The 16,848-nt window shown below is 34.8% G+C and overlaps 1 protein-coding gene across 3 annotated transcripts in view; it reads left to right on the top strand.

Moving 5' to 3' along the window:
- Positions 1-16,848, top strand: part of Cnot6l (CCR4-NOT transcription complex subunit 6 like) — a 106,799-nt gene that overhangs the window by 80,012 nt on the left and 9,939 nt on the right. For all 3 annotated transcript variants that reach the window (XM_008843688.3, XM_017800787.2, XM_029568591.1), the window contains exons 7-9: positions 697-854; positions 3,769-3,923; positions 13,823-13,974. In XM_008843688.3, the coding sequence (XP_008841910.1) occupies positions 697-854; positions 3,769-3,923; positions 13,823-13,974 (465 nt within the window). The remainder of the gene's footprint in view (positions 1-696; positions 855-3,768; positions 3,924-13,822; positions 13,975-16,848) is intronic.

The raw sequence follows: 16,848 nt of genomic DNA, 5'->3' as shown, positions 1-16,848 counted from the left end.
TTTCTGGCTCAGAGTATAGTAAGAAGTCCCCCCAAATATTAATTGTCAGTATTTTAGTAATAAGAACTAATAAAATTAGAACCTTCTAAATTCAGTGAAACCAAATTTTCTTTCATTTCAGTTATACAAAAAAATCTTTTCTCAGCAAATAAAATTCAGAGTTAACATTCTGGTTTGGCACACACCTTTAATCCCAGCACTCAGGAGGCAGAGGCAGGTGGATCTCTGTGAGTTCAAGGCCAGCCTGGTCTACATAGTGAGTTCCAGGACAGCCGGGGCTACAGGGAGACCCTGTCTCAAAAAGACCAAAAAAAAAAAAAATTTTTTTTGGAATTTATTAAATTTTCTTCAAAAACTCAAATACTAATAGTCTAACTCTAAACTATTACACAAACATTGATATAATAGATTTCAATGAAGTCATTAAGTAGCACTCTAGAAAGTGAAATTGTCTTTAACTTAAAAGGTAAATGAAAAAATAATTAGAACATCCTATCTTTGTGAGAAATCCCACCTCCCAAGTAAATACAAAAGAAGTATAGTTTAACATAACTTTATTCCTACCCTCAGCATTTTACAGTGATGATACATGGGGTTTATTTGTGTGCTTATGTAGGTATATTCTTGATACTACTTTACAAAAAGTTGTCTAACTTTTCCTCCCTTTTGTCTATTTTTTTCCCTCCCACTTCTTAGCATCATTCACGGTTATGTGTTACAATGTGTTATGTGATAAATACGCTACCCGGCAGCTATATGGCTATTGCCCATCCTGGGCATTAAACTGGGAATACAGGAAAAAGGGAATTATGGAAGAAATTGTTAACTGGGACGCAGATATCATTAGTCTTCAGGTAACACTATAGAAATTAAAATGTATTTAACTTAAAGGTCAACTAAAAATAATAGAAGATCCTACCTCTGGGTGACAACCTGTGTTCAAAGCATAACTTGAAAGTGATTAATTTCTCTCCTTTTCTTAAAAAAGAGGGTAATTTTAATAAGCATTTAAGGGATTTCCATAGTAAAACTTTATTGTTGACTGAGTACCCCTATGCAGTAACATTCATTTACTATTTTCTGAAGTTAATCTTACCTGTTATCCATGTTAACAATTCACCCCATGAACAAATTATTGGAATTATTGAAAAAGAAAACTTGGGCCGGGTATGGTGGTGCACACCTTTAATCTCAGCACTCTGGAGGCAGAGGCAGGCGGATCTGTGAGTTCAAGGCCAGCCTGGTCTACATAGTGAGTTCCAGGACAGCCGGGGCTACAGGGAGACCCTGTCTCATCTTTAAAAAAAAAAAAAAAAAAAAAGAAAAAGAAAACTATAAGAAATTGCTAATCTTTCAGGAATATAGATGTAACTTGTAGTAGAGTTTGAAAGAAAGTGGTTGCTAACAGATGTTCCTTAAAGGTAAGCATTTAAAAAATTGCACTGTAAATGATGCATTTGTACCTTACATTGCAAACCATCTCTGAAATTTAGATCTGTCTGTTTTCCAGTAAATTTATATATTGTTATTTTGAAAAATTTAACATATCTGTTTGACCTTTCAAATAATGAAAATAACTTTCAAAAACCTCCTCCCTTCCTTTAAAGCCTCCCTAAGAGTGCAGATCTCCAAGTAGGTGAACCAACCAGTCACTGACTATAGGCTTCACAGTGGGCCCAGTTATAGAAGTTACATAGCTTTGAGTTGAAGTGTTCTGTTTAATAACATTTTATTATAATGAGTTTACCTGAAGAATATGTATTATGTTTTATCACTTCTTTTCAACATTTAGCTAAAAATTAGCCCAAAAGATTTGTGAGTAGTTTTTAGTAATTTTATTAAGACCTTTCAAACTTATATTAAATCCTTTAATGTTTTAATTGACAAATAATTATTGATATTTATTAGATATAGTATGACATTTTAATATGTATATGGTGAAATGACTATATTGATTGTTAATATATCCATCATTTCAAATACTTATTTCTTAGAGATGCTTTAAAATTATTGGTGAGAAGAAAACATTACTTAAAAAAATTTTTTTTGGCTGAGTGTGCTGGCACGTGTCTTTAATCCCAGCACTGGGAGGCAGAGGTAGGTGGATCTTTGTGAGATTGAGGCCAGCCTGGTTTCCATAGTGAGTTCCAGACCAACTGAGGCTACAGGGACACCCTGTCTCAAACCACCCCATGCCCGCCAGGTTTTTTTTTTTTTTTAAATAAAGGAAATGTGCTAATGTGTTTTTACATTGCCTAAAACAGAACAAGGTAAAAATCTTTGACAATCTAATACATGAAGAATGATCAGAACTGGGGGAGAAGGAAGCAGAAGTTAGGCTATTGTAGTGATTTCTCTAGCCTTTGGTTTAATATTTATAATTGTAACACACTCATCCCTTCTAAGTAAAACAGTTTGAAAGGTAAATCATAATTTAAGAAAACCATTTCTATTTTAAAAGCCATACTGCCAGGCGTGGTGGCACATGCCTTTGATCCCAGCACTCGGGAGGCAGAGGCAGGCTGATCTCTGTGAGTTCAAGGCCAGCCTGGTCTATATAGCAGGTTCCAGACCAGCTGGCGCTACAGGGAGACCCTGACTCAAAAAGACCGAAAAAAAAAAAAAAAGTAAAAACCATACTGTGCTAGAGTTATTACATATCATACAATACTCTATTAGAGTATTTAGTCTAGAAAAGTTGAAAATTTTGAAAAATATAACAATTTTGTTATTTTGTCCTAGGAAGGAATGTACCATCATACCCCAAAGATAATTGTTGTATTAAAACTTATGTAATTTTTTATTGTACTAATTTTCCCACTTTTCATTTAATTGACTTATTTATAATTATTTTTTCAGAATAAAATTGAGATTGCACCATTGGTGTATTTTGTTTATTCACTTAATGAGTTTTTCATGCTACTAACAATCTTAAAAAAAGTTAATTATGTGAGTATAATTATGTGAGTATAATTTTGGATAGTTACAGTCATTTACAGATTTGCTCTATAAAATCATTCTGTTAAGAGTACCTTTTTCTTTTGTTTTGCTTTTGAGACAGGGTATCCCTTTCACCCCAGCTGGCCTGGATCTCACAGAGATCTGTCTTCTTCTGCTGCCAGAGTTCTGGGATTAAAGGCCTGTGCCACTAACACCTAGTTGTTAAGAGCACCATTATATGTAAATCATTACCTCCATATTGAATTATGCCATTTGGAAAGGTCTGTTTACAATTTTTTATGGGTCAAAGAATAAGGCATCTAAATTATTAAATTAACAGAAACCATTGAATGATTGCTATTCCTAGAACTCCCTGAAAGTAGATTCTGTTTCCATTGATAGATTGTGTCTTTCACACTTTCTAGCATCCCTTTCTACCAGTTTAGAATTTAACCATTTTTCTCTTTATATTAAAATTTACTATTTCCTACCACCCACCAATCATCTATGCTTTGTTTAATTATTAGTATTGAGGAAGTAAAGTTTATTACAGTGAACTCTAAATTGGGAATCAAAAGACCTGGCTTATAGTCCCACTCCTATTGTTAACTGCTTATGGTGAACATGAGAGAACCATGCCACCTTTCTTGTTCTTTCCTGTTTAAAATACTGTGTCAAATGCAGCTGCCATCAGTAAAGTACGATAGGATGATAGCTGTTACATGGATTGTATTCCAATCGCTCCCTACTCATCATGCTGAATAGTTATGTCTTAGCCATTCATTCTTTCTCTCTGTCATGTAGATAACAACCTTTCTTTCATCTTAGGAAGTGGAAACAGAGCAATACTTTACTCTCTTTCTGCCAGCATTGAAGGATCGTGGATATGATGGATTTTTTTCTCCAAAGTCACGTGCCAAAATCATGTCTGAGCAGGAAAGAAAACATGTAGACGGTTGTGCAATATTCTTCAAAACGGAAAAGTGAGTTAAGAAAACAAAGCACTAGAGCATATACTTATTTCTTTTTTCTTTTTTTAATTACTACATAAAATAGTCTCTGGTCTGACTCTTAAAAACATGAAGCTAGAAATAGCAAGTGTTATAGAAGTTAAAACTAGCTAATGCTTTATTTTTCTTAGGCTATGTACTGGAAGTGAGATTTGTGTTCTTTATATTTTTGTTTTTGTTTTTTTAATTTTTTAAACAGACTGAGTCTTCCTGTAGTCCCAGTTGGCCTGGAATTTGTTTTGTAGACCAGGCTGCCATGCACCACTACAGCCGGCCTCATAAATAATTCTTAATTGTACTAGAAGTTCAGATATAGCAGGAAAAGATAGAAATATAGGACAGTCACAATATAATATAATATGATACATATAGAAAGCTGTAGATAAATGAATAGAAAAGGACAGAAAAGAGGCACAGGACTTATGGAAGTGGGGGAGTAAATGATGGAAACCAGTCATTGGAAAATAAAATGTACAAAAGTGTGAGAGAGGTTAATAATTTGGTTAATAATTTGGACTTGATTCATTAAAGAATTATCTACTTACAAGACAGTCATATACATGCGTAGGTCTATTTTCCTGTTCAATTCCTAATATAATAAGCCAGTCAATATTTTCCTGATATTAACAAATTCAGAGAATTTCAAAGATATTTGGCTCACTTCTCATTTGTATGTACTATTTCATGAACTTTTAATAGAAATTCTATCATTTTGGATAATATTTAGTGCAGAGTCTCATATTTAATGGCAGGATAAATAAGGATTGCCATTATTTTTATAGTGTCTACTACAAATAAGTCCCTTTCTAATTATTTACATAGATTGTCTTTAAATTTTAAAACACTTCTCTAAGGTCTTTTTGTTTTTTTTGGTTGTTTCGGGTTTTCTTTTGGTCTTTTTGAGACAGGGTCTCCCTGTAGCCCTAGCTGTCCTGTAATTCACTATGTAGATCAGGCTGGCCTTGAACTCACAGAGATCTGTCTGCCTCTGCCTCCCAAGCACTGGGATTAAAGGCATGGGCCACCCACCATGCCCAGCTCTAAGATATTTTTTAGTAGATCAAGGAAATCAAGAAATAGACCGGTTCCATTAACAAGGTTACACAGCAGTCTCTCTGAAGTCACAGTTCATGCCATTAACCACCATAACAAATAGAATCTTAGTCTTTTTGTTTCATCTCCAGTATTGACTTTCGCTTTGTACAAGTTTACCTTATTTAGAAAAATTGCCTTGAGTTTGACATTTATTACCCATGTTCATAGAAAATTTTCTTTGAAACATTATAAGTTTAAAAAACTATGTGATAACATAAAAACATTTAATGACATCAAGCTATTTTTGCAACTCCTATTTCCTCCCTCCTTCCATGCTCCCCTCCTTTTTCTCCTTTTTCCATCTCCTTCTCGCCTGCTTTCTTGTCTCCCTAAACAGTATCTTTCTGTGTAGCCTTGAACTTCACTATTCAAGTGCTGGGATTGTAGGTATGTGCCATGCTGGCCCACTTGCTATTATTTCTTTCCAGATAATATGGAAGCTTTAAAAATGATTCCTGGGGCTGGAGAGATGGCTCAGCAGTTAAAAAAACTGGTTGTTCTTGCAGAAGACCCAGGCTCGAAACCCAGCACCCACATGGCAGCTAACTGTCCAACTCTAGTCCCAGGGGATCCGATAACCTCTTCTGACCTCTGCAGGCATTGCATGACACAGGTGCACTTACCTACATGCAAGGCAATACATGCATACACATGGAGAGATGGCTCAGTGGTTAAGAACACTGGTTGTTCTTACAGAAGACCTGGGTTTGAATCCCAGCACCCACATGGCAGCTAACAACTGTCCATTAACTCCAGTTCTAGAGGATCGGACAGCCTCTTCTGTCCTCCACGGGCATTGCACGACATGGATGCACTTACCTACACACAGGAAATACATGCATACACATAAAATAAAAATAAATAAAATATTTTAAAAAATTATTATAGTTTAAAAATATTTTATTTATTTTTATGTGTATGTATTGCCTGCATGTGTGTAAGTGCACCCATGTTGTGCAGTGCCCACAGAAGTCAGAAGAGAGTGTTGGATCCCCTGGAACTGGAGTTACAGGCAGTTGTTAGCTGTCATTTGGATGCTGGGATTCAAACCCAGGTCTTCTGCAAGAGCATTCAGTGTTCTTACTGCTGAGCCTTCTCTCCAGCCCTATACCCCTTACAGTTTTGAGAAGAAATTTGAATTTCTTGATAATTTACTAGAGGTGGTTAAAGTTTTGAAATAGCCATTGTTACTGCAATGTAGGAAACTTTTGACCATTGGATATGTGCAAGTTCATTCTTGATTTATTAAAATACTGTGAGCTGTTTTTAAAAATGAGTACATAAGAAATACTTAATTGGATTTTTTTTCCATCACTGTTTCCTAAATAGTTTAATAACACGAACTCTGTAACACATGAAGACTTTTTGAGTGTGATACAATATTAAACTTCTGCTGCAGAACTTCCTGGAATGACAGGACTATACAATAGACGAAAACTACTGTTTTTCCTGACAGCAAATATTAGTCCTGCTTTTATTAGCTAACTATCCAGAGACCCCACTTACATTTTCTTCTTTGTTCTGAGTGGAGAGATGATAGTGCAAAGAAAAAACTAGGGAATCATATGTCTCTCCTGTTTAGTTACAACTACCCTTTTGAGATCAGTTTCTTCATTTATTTTTTCTTATCTGTAAATACCATTTTTATGTTACAAAATGGACAAAGTCAAATGGTAGCTGTAGAAGAATACTTGAACTCTGTGTGTATTTTCAAAGTCTCACTCTTTCCAAATCACCATGTGATATTTTTAGAAGAATACTTTCCCATCATGATGAAAGGATGAAGTTATTATTTAGTAAAGGCCAGGACATAGATTACTAACATTTAGAGACTTAGGATACAGTGAAATGTTCTAGTGGTATTATTTGGACAGGGTGGTAATTGCTGATTATTGAGCTCAAGGCTTTGAGCATATCAAGCAGGTACTTCCCTACTGAGCTATACTGTAGCCCCATCCAGTTTGATTTGGAGGGAGGAGGAAATTCTTAAAAATCTTAAGATTTGGCAGCACCTTTCAATCATCATTATAAACATCATTTTTTAAGTAGTTACAGGTCTAGATAGATACCAGAAAATAAAATTGTGATCAATCAAGAGCCAGAAATGAGCTTTTACTTTGTCTTTTATCCCAAATATTATTTATAGTCTCAAACATTTTATAAAATATACATATGCATTTTATATGTGTAGTTTATATGTAGAACACTGAGTTAAAGACAGACATTTAAAATATATTCTCAGTGGCTGAACCATCTCTCCAGCCCTTAAAGACAGATATTTTTTTTTATAAACTTAGAATTTAAAATTCTTTTTGCCATGTATTACACTATAGATTTAACCATTAGTAGAAATGGGGTATTAGAACCATATATATATATATGTATACATACAGCTTGACGAAATCCAAAATGGGAAAGAATGGAGATAAAACTGTATCTAGAAACTAGAATTACCTGCTGTTCTGGGATTAGCAGTTCTGATCATACTTTATTTTAAATCAAGGAGAAAGGGAAAGATGAGAACAGCAGTTTATAACAGTGGGCCACTACACTATGAAGAAGCAGTCTCTTGTCACAGGATTGGGAACTTAGGTTGTCATGGTACTTAGTCCTTACTGTATTGCCTCACTTTTTAACCTGCTTCCAGTCTCAGAGATACCAGGTAAGACTAAGTACTTGCTTTTCCCCCCTCATTATTAAATATAGTTTTGTACTTGGAAAAGGGGCATTCAGAAATTATAGTGCTGTTCCAAACTGTTACATCTTTTCAAAGTGCTATTGTGATACTCCTATGTAATTTATGTCATTGATCTCTGTGTTATTAATTTCCTCTTCAGTAGGTAGTGATACTATTTAGAAGCCTCTGGTTTTTGTTTTGTTTTATTTTAAATGAGATCTTGATTTTTATTTTCTCATGTTAACTTCCCATTAAAGTTGGCATGTAAGATAACTGTGCCACCATTCCCTTTCCTTTCAAATATGAGGTAATAAAACCTGTTCTACCTAGCATCTCAGAATTTAAGGTTTATTATGTGACTAAAATGATAAAGAAAGTGAAAGTGCCTTCAAGAGTTAAAAAGCTGTATGAATATAAAATGCTATTTATCTCCTTTTCTTCTGTATTCATCCTAGTTTCCAATTCTGCCTTTACTAATTTTCTTGCATGCTGATGATTAAAGGGACTCAAGGACATCTTTTATATATTTTATGCTGAATATAGATTAAGGAATTCTTTTTGGTTTGATTTTATGAGTACAGAGATAAATTCAAAAAGAAAGGTATAAGTTAACTTTTGGATGAGTGTACTTTTTTTTTGTACATTTAAAAAATTTGTTTGTATGGGTTTGGGTGTGAACATGTGCACCAGTACGTAGCCTATGTGTAGAGGGCAGAGGACAGTTTGAGGGAATTGGTTCTCTCCTTCTATGATATAGGTTCCAGGGATTGAACTCAGGTCATTAGGCTTAGTGACAAGTACCTTTACCCACTGATCGATCTTACCGGGCCAGACTATCTTCACAATGGTGTACTATGTTTCTTTTTCCTTATAAATATGATGGGGTGGGAGAGGGATACTATTTAATGTCTATACATTGCTTTAGTTGCTGACAGTTAGTGCTCAGTGTTCTCTCTCAAGTATTAGTATAATCACATGGCCTCCATAGGCTGGTAAGAAATTGTTACTTCTTGTTGGAAGGCTGTTTTTGAACATGTTCTTCCTGAACATGAAACATTCACAGTAATCTTTCTCAGGCACATAAGAAGTGTGTTTTATTGTTGTTGCTGCTGTTTGGGTTTTTTGTCATAATTGGTTTTGATTATGGTATGTTATTTCTTGTACCCAGTGAGCTTTTGATTACATTTTCAAAAAGGGAAGGGAAGAGAAAAATTCTTGGGATAAAGTAGCACCAGGACTAATGCTTATAAGTCAGAGTACACCAGCCAGAGTATAAATACTAAATGAATTTCAAATTATGAAAGAACAACAGGCTCAAGATTTTACAAATTACCAAAAATTGTTGGCTTGGAATAATGAAAAGTATACGCCCATGCATCTTAGTCAAAAGAAAAGCTCCGATAGTATAGAGGAAGAATGCTATATTTTTAAATGTATGGAAATCTGTGAGACAGAAAGTAGTGTATAGGAAAAGAAAATTAAGTGAAAATGTTGTTAGTGTGGGTAGACTCTAAATCTTTTAAAGATTTTTTTTATTTCTGTATGTCTGTGTCTTTGTATGTGTATGCCATATATGTAAGTTCTTGTGGAGGCCAGAAGACGACATCCGATCCCTTGGAGCTAGAGTTACAGGGTAAGCTGTCCAGTGCGGGAGTTTGGCTCCTTACACACGTCTGTAACTCCATGCCCCAGGGAATCTGATGATACCTGCATGCATATACCTACACATAGACAAACACATATACATATAACAAAAAAAATTCTTAAGAATAAAAGCAGAATACCTGAAAATTTGGTAAAGTCCAAGCATATACATCCTTATTTAATTCTCACCAGAACAATTGAATTTTTTTGATTCCCTTAACTCAACAGATTTCTGGTTCATCAACTTTCAGTGAAGCTGAAATGATAAGACTTGAGAATATGACTCTCCTTTAGAGCTTCTAAATGTCAGTGAAGAGGGTGGGTAATAATGACATAGATACCCTGTCTACACTTGAGAGTATAACTGCCTCTTTAGAGTTCCTCAGTGTCAGTGAAGGGACTGAGTTATAGTGACATAGGCACATTATTTAGGAAAATCAGTTTTATTTTTTTGTACCTCTTGAAACCAAAGACAGTAAAAAGAAGATACTTCAGGAAGAGTGAAAACTTTAAAAAGAAATATAGTAATATAGTCTCAAATTATACCAGTGAAGAAGAAAGCTAGAGGTATTATTGCATTAAATCCAATAATGATATTCAAGATTCAATTGAAAAGATTTTTTTTTTTTTTTGTCTTTTTTGAGACAGGGTCTCCCTGTAGCCCCAGCTGTCCTGGAACTCACTATGTAGACCAGGCTGGCCTTGAACTCACAGAGATCCACCTGCCTCTGCCTCCCGAGTGCTGGGATTTAAGGCATGTGCCACTACTCCCGGCTGTGTCTTTTACTTTTTAATCTGATGTGTGCTAACAAGGTTTATGACATTGAGTGGGCAAACAGCTCTTGTATTTCCTGAAGGAGTGATAAACACTCTGGGGAAGAAGTCTGGGGAGATCACTTAGTGGTTAAGAGCACATGCAGAAGATCTGGGCTCCGTTCCCAGCACCCACATGGCTATTAACAGCCATCCTTAACTCCGTGTCCGGGGATCTGATACCTTCTTCTGGCCTCTGTGGGCATTGTACACACAGGTGCACTTAACATACATTCAGGCAAAACATGCAGGCAGAGCACTCATACCTATAAAGTAAATATATAAAAATTAAAAGACTATCTCTGTGTACAGATTTTTAAAACTGGCATGTATGAGGCCAGGCATGGTAGTGCATACCTTTGATCCCAGCACTCAGGAGGCAGAGGCAGGCAGATCTCTGTGAAATCAAAGCCAGCGTGATCTACATATTGAGTTCCAGGCCAGCTGGGACTACAGGGAGAGACCCTGTCTCAAAAAGACCTAAGCAAACAAATAACAACAGAAAACCCCACAATGAGTGGCATGTATGAAATACCACAGGTCTTGATGCAGAGTAGATTCTCAATAATAGATAACTTTTATTATTACTATCCCATATTATTCTATCCCATTGAGCATTTTAATTATTTCAGGGAACATTGAATACACAAACTTGACATTTATGAATGCCTAAAAGTTGGCAAGGATATTAAATCTGTTAAAAAGACAGAATGACGTTTCAAAGTGCTCTTGATGTGAGTGGTTGAATGAGCCAAAGCTCATGAACTAATACCTAATAACATTTGGTGTTCAAAGATTATTAGTGGAAAGAAGAAAAATATAGAAGGATTGAAATAAGATATGTAAAAGTGTTTGTAATATCATTAGCCAATATCAGAAATAAATGGCAGTTCAACAAAAAGTTATAATCAAGTACTTATTTACAAAGAATCCGTTTGTTTTTAAAAAGGTTTTAGAGAGATGAGGCACTCACTGTGGTACCCAGACTGACTTGAAACCCCTAGACTTACACAGTCCTCCTGTCTCAGCCTCTTAATTTGTTAGTACAGCAGGCATTCACCACTACAATCTCTCTTTCTTCCTTTCTCTCTCTCCCTCTCCCTCTCTGTCTCCCTCTCTCTTTCTCCCTCTCCCTCCACCCCCCCTGGTGTGTATCAAATACAGTCATAAAAAATTATTTTGAGGATATTTAATGTTCAGGGAAATGTCCTTGATTAAAATGATCATTTTTAAACAAAATATAAACTCACATTATTACTAATTGTGTAGAAATACAAGTACAGAAAAAGAGCTAGGAAACATGACTTGTTAATTGAAATATTAGGCTATAAATGACTCAGTTTTCTTTAATTTTTCCTTCTAAATCTCTATAAATATTTACTTATTAAAATATTTTTTCACTTTTTTATGTACTTGTAATTTTACGTTTTTGTAATACTGAAGAAACTTGGTTTAAGAGCAAAAAGATCCTACAAGGTTTAGATATATGCATTCCTTTCTGGCTTCTAATTAATTGGTATGGTTGTAACCAAAGTGCAACATTAGCCTTTAACAAATATAGTACAAAATGAAAAAGGTAGTAATTTATTTATTCAAAGCTCAGTTCTAACTGTTGTACTATATTAATCTGTTACCACATAAAAGTACTTGGGGTTGAGTACTTTACAAAGATACTTCTTTAGTTTCTGGTTTGGAGGCGTAAGGAGATAGCATTGGTACCAGGCTTAGCTCTGTGAAGACCTCCACGTAGGTGGCATCCATGACAGGCATACCAACATAGAAGAAATCACTAGTGAAACAGGAAATTTCAGAGAGATTTGAGGAAGGACCACACTTGCTCTTTTATGACTGACTTTACTGCGTTCTGAGAACAGTGCAGACTTCTGAATCATGTTTCTGCATGCCTATTTGGCTTTTCTGTGTGTAAGGCCACTTATTTATTACTTATATCTGTATCTGTATGAAGATCAGGATTTTTATTAATACTTTGTTGTAACAAAGCAAAATAGATACAAAGACACAAAAGAATAAAATTATTAACCTTCTGATTTCACATTTTATGAAAACTAGTATTTTCAGTGATATATTCTGATTTAATACAGTTTTGATCTGTTTTATATATAGGACTCTCACTAGAAATTCTTTGGAAAAGACATTTCACTGTTTAAAAATCTTTGAGGAAGTTAGATGTATAGATTAGTTGATGCTATCTGTTGAATGCATTTTGAAAATATGCCTGTTTTTATTGTCCTTATCTGAGCCATCATCATCCCTCACTCAACCTCTAGAGCTTCATAATTGTTCTCCTAATACCATTGTAGCCCCTGTAATCTCTTTAGCTGCTACTATTTCTTTCATCTCTAGTATCATTTCTTATCTTCATGTTTCAGCTTAAGGACCACCTTTTTATAGTAGAGCATAAAAACTATACTTCCTTTAAGAACTCTGGGTTTGCAATAGGCCACATGACTGACCCTTTATACTTCTAGGCACATCTGAGGCATTCAGAATTGGAACATGAAGAGAGTGGGGAAGTATTACTTCATCAAGCACACCATCCTGTGGCATAGCAAGCTTTTAGTCAATATTTTTGAAGGAATGTATATATGGTAGCTAGGAAGAAAGTAAGGAAACAGGCTGCAAAGTGTCTTCATTTAATTTCTAGTGAAAATTAGTGTTAAGCCAGGGGTGGTGATGCATTCTTCTGCTTCCATTAATAGGCATTCAGAGGCTAGAAGAGAGGATTAGCTACAGATTTGAGACCATCCTGGTCTACACAGTGAGTTCCAGGCTAGTTGCAGCTACATAGCAAGACCATGTCTCAGAAAAGTTCCACCCAAAGTAATGTGTTTAGTAAGTTTTAGTTTCCTATAAATATTTCACAGAACTAATAAAATTGAGCTAGAAAAGAGATTAAATGGTTTGACCAAGTGACCAGATTCACACTGCTATTAAATGTCAGCACTAGATTTTTTTATTATATCCTATAACTCTATATAATACTAATTTGTCATTAAGGAAATAAACTTCCATAGTATAGAAGCTGTCATCACAGTGAATCATTCCTTCTTATAACACAATTATTTCTCTGAAAACTTAGATCCAATTATAGTTTTCTAGTCAAAATGTAGTCAGAAAAAATTGTGGTAACTCTTTAGCTGAAACAAAGGTTGTATTCCTACATTTTGTTCACAAATATCTTGATAAGGTATTGTGTTCTCTTTAAGTTACCGACTCAGTTAAGATTGTGTGTACCTTTAAATGCCAGACAATCTGAATAGTAGATTAAGTAAATGAATTTTCATACACAAGAACCAATCTAGAAAACAGAACTGGCTCAGCTGCTTCCTCATCCTTTGGAGATTGGCTTTTACCCTTTTGCTTGGTTCACATTTGGTTTTTAGTTCCCTAGGCACTAGCTAGAAGGGGAAAGATGCAAAGGAGTAAAGGGATTCCATTTTTGTTAGGTGGGACCTCCATAACTGTTTATATAAATCAGATTTCTTATGTTCCATTGGCCAGAACTGTATCAGTGGCCACTTGTATCTAGAAAATGACAGAGATGATCAGTAGTGTCTCTAATCATGTCTTTTTAAACATCCAACTACCTAAATCATCGTAAATAATGCATTGTACCTTTTAGATTTACATTGGTGCAGAAGCATACAGTGGAATTTAACCAAGTGGCAATGGCTAATTCAGATGGATCCGAAGCTATGTTGAATAGAGTGATGACAAAAGATAACATTGGCGTTGCTGTGGTACTAGAGGTCCACAAAGAACTATTTGGAACAGGTGAGTGCAATTTAAAGTCTTTTTTTAAAGAATGGAAACCTTTATTAGCTTGTTGCCATTTCTCCTTCATAAACTAAATGAATAAACCTTATTTTGAGGGGCAGGTATGAAATATTCTTATTAAAAATAAATACCATCCTTCATATCTCAAAACAAGAGAATCTTGCTATTATTTATTCCAAAGTTATTTCCTTTTCTTTTAAGGAATGTTAAGGGAGGCAGACAAGAAAATAGTAATAATTACATAAAGCATCGTGTTTTTTTGAGATTTCTTGATATATTCTATGGCTTCTGAAAGTCTTATCAGGTAATATCTGTGAGTCTTTTTAATAAGCCTTAATTGAAAAGGTTCTTTGAAATAAGCGTATGTTTTGGTTAGGCTGAATATAGGAATTATACTGACTTATCCTCTTGAGTATTTTTAGCTTCTTGAGTGTGAACCCTTTGTTTTTAAGGTTAAATAGTTGGCATATTTTCTTTAATTTCTTTGTTATATGTCAGTCTTTGTCAGGATGAGAACAAGATCTTTTATCTACGAGGTACTTTTAGATTATTTATAGCTTTCTTCAGAGTCAAAAATTCATTGTGTATTTCACATTATCTGGATCTTTTGTTAGCCTTTCTACTGCCTGCCTCCAGCATTTTATTGCTTATTGTATATTTTAAGAAGGAACTAGGTATTAAGGCCACATCAACATTCTTCCTTGTACTTTTCACAAAAGAAAAATATTATTGCCTTGAGTATTGGTTTGAATTATTCAGACTGTACATGCTGTCAAACTTCCCTTTACAACAGATTTTCACTTTATTACTGAACACAACCGGTCTTTATTTTATTCATTTGTATTTTTTGAGACAGGGTCTCCCTCTAGCTCCAGCTGGCCTAGAACTTACTATGTAGACCAATTGGCCTCGATCTCACAGAGGTCTGTCTACTTCTGCCTTCTGAGTACTGGGATTAAAGGTGTGCACCACCACACCTGACTTTGATGTGAGAGTTCACGTTAACTTCTTTTCCCCGCCCCCCACCCCCCCAATTTTTATGTCCTTTCCAATCCATTATTCTTTTGGTGTCTTTTGTTCTGATATTATAAAAATTGCTTGGAGTTTTACTCCCTTTTTAATTTGCAGAAGAATAATTTTAACTTATAGAACACTTCTATTTCCTGAAATATGTCTCTTAAACTTCTGAAAGGGGAATTTAGTATATAGGAGTGAATGACTCCTATGGGAAGAGATATTTAATATTTAATACAGTGAACATTTCATTTAGCCAGAAGTGACATTGTAAAACTTGGAAAAGAAGACAAGTTAGAAAATTTGGTTGTATGTGTTTATCTTTTCATCAAATTGCCTTTAAAATGACTCCTTAAAGTCTCATCTAGCAGATTACTTCAGAAGTTTATTTTCTCAACATTGAAGAAAATTATAGTTTGGTAACATTAGAAGGAAGCAATTTTATCCAAGTATCAGACTTAAAAATTGGGTCTTTTCCTCCACAGTTTATGTTTCTTTCTTTACTGTTTGTGAGATAGGGTCTCACCGTGTAACCCTGGCTGGCCTGAAACTCTTTATGAGATCCGCCGACCTTTGCCTCCTGTGTGCTAGGGTTAAAGGCCTGTTCCAACACACCTAGCAAGTTTATATTTCAGTAAAAAGATCTGAGGCATTTTTATAGAAATTTCAATAGAAAATTAAATTTGAATATTCACTGTTATTTTAACAATTCAAAAGTACATAAATTTAAAAAGTGAGAGATTCCCTTATCTCATTCACATTCTAGAAATTGCTCTTGATCATTTCTCCATGTAAATCCAAACATAGAATATATTTATATAGTTTTATTTAAGTGACCTTATACCATCATATTGAACTTTATGCCCTGAATATTTTGGGGTCCTATTTCTGTCCAGGACCTGTTAAGTTTAATTTTCACAATTCTTAATGTATTACCATGTCCATCATTGGAAAATACCATGTTAATGGTTACTTTTAACAGAATTTTAGGGTTTAAAAAAAGAGATTCTTGGGCTGGAGAGATGGTTCCGTGGTTAAGAGCACTGACTGCTCTTGCAGAGGACCTGAGTTCGAGTCCCAGAACCCACATGGCAGCTACAAACTGTCCTTAACTCTTAACATCCAGTTCCAGGGGAATCCAGAGTTCTCTTCTGACCTCCATGTCAATACACGATATGGGTACACTCACATACATGTAGGCGATACGCTCATACACATAAAATAAAAATAATAAATAAACTTTAAAAAAGAAAAAAGATTTCTTTTTCCAAATGAGCCTGAGTACCTAAAATGACTAACCTGAGCCCACACAAATTATTAAATGCAAGTATCCAGACTTTTAAGAGCATTCAACTCCCTAATTTTCATTTTAAGATTAATTTAATTGTATTTTATTTTATGTTTACATATGAATTAATGATGCATGTTTGTATGTGCACCATGTGTGTGCCTGGTTCCCATGGAGGCTAGAAGAGGGCATTAGATCCCTTGGAAAATGGAGTTAGAAGATGGTTGTTAGTCACCTGACATGGATGCTGGAAACTGAACCCTGGGTTCTCTGCAAGAACAGCAAGTGCTCTTAACTCCTGAACTCTCTCTCCAGCTGCCTAATTTTTATTTTAAAAGTAAATTTGTTTGGGTTACAAATTGCTTCCTTCATTTTGTGTAAGTTCATATAATATTATTCCCTTTTACTATTGATTTACCACTTGCTACACTTGTGAAATGGAAGATGTATTGAGTATGTTTACTTCATGGCTACCATTTGTCAACATGATCTAGAAGAGTAATTGCTGTATTAGAATTTCCAGAATTACCCTTTTGCTTCTCAGATTAATTTGAGATAAAAATAAAGTA

Source organism: Nannospalax galili, unplaced genomic scaffold (assembly GCF_000622305.1).
Source record: "Nannospalax galili isolate Female #2095 unplaced genomic scaffold, S.galili_v1.0 scaffold440, whole genome shotgun sequence".
Lineage (NCBI taxonomy): Eukaryota > Metazoa > Chordata > Mammalia > Rodentia > Spalacidae > Nannospalax > Nannospalax galili.
The sequence above is the reverse complement of the archived record's forward strand: the minus strand, read 5'-3'. Positions and strand labels throughout refer to the sequence as shown.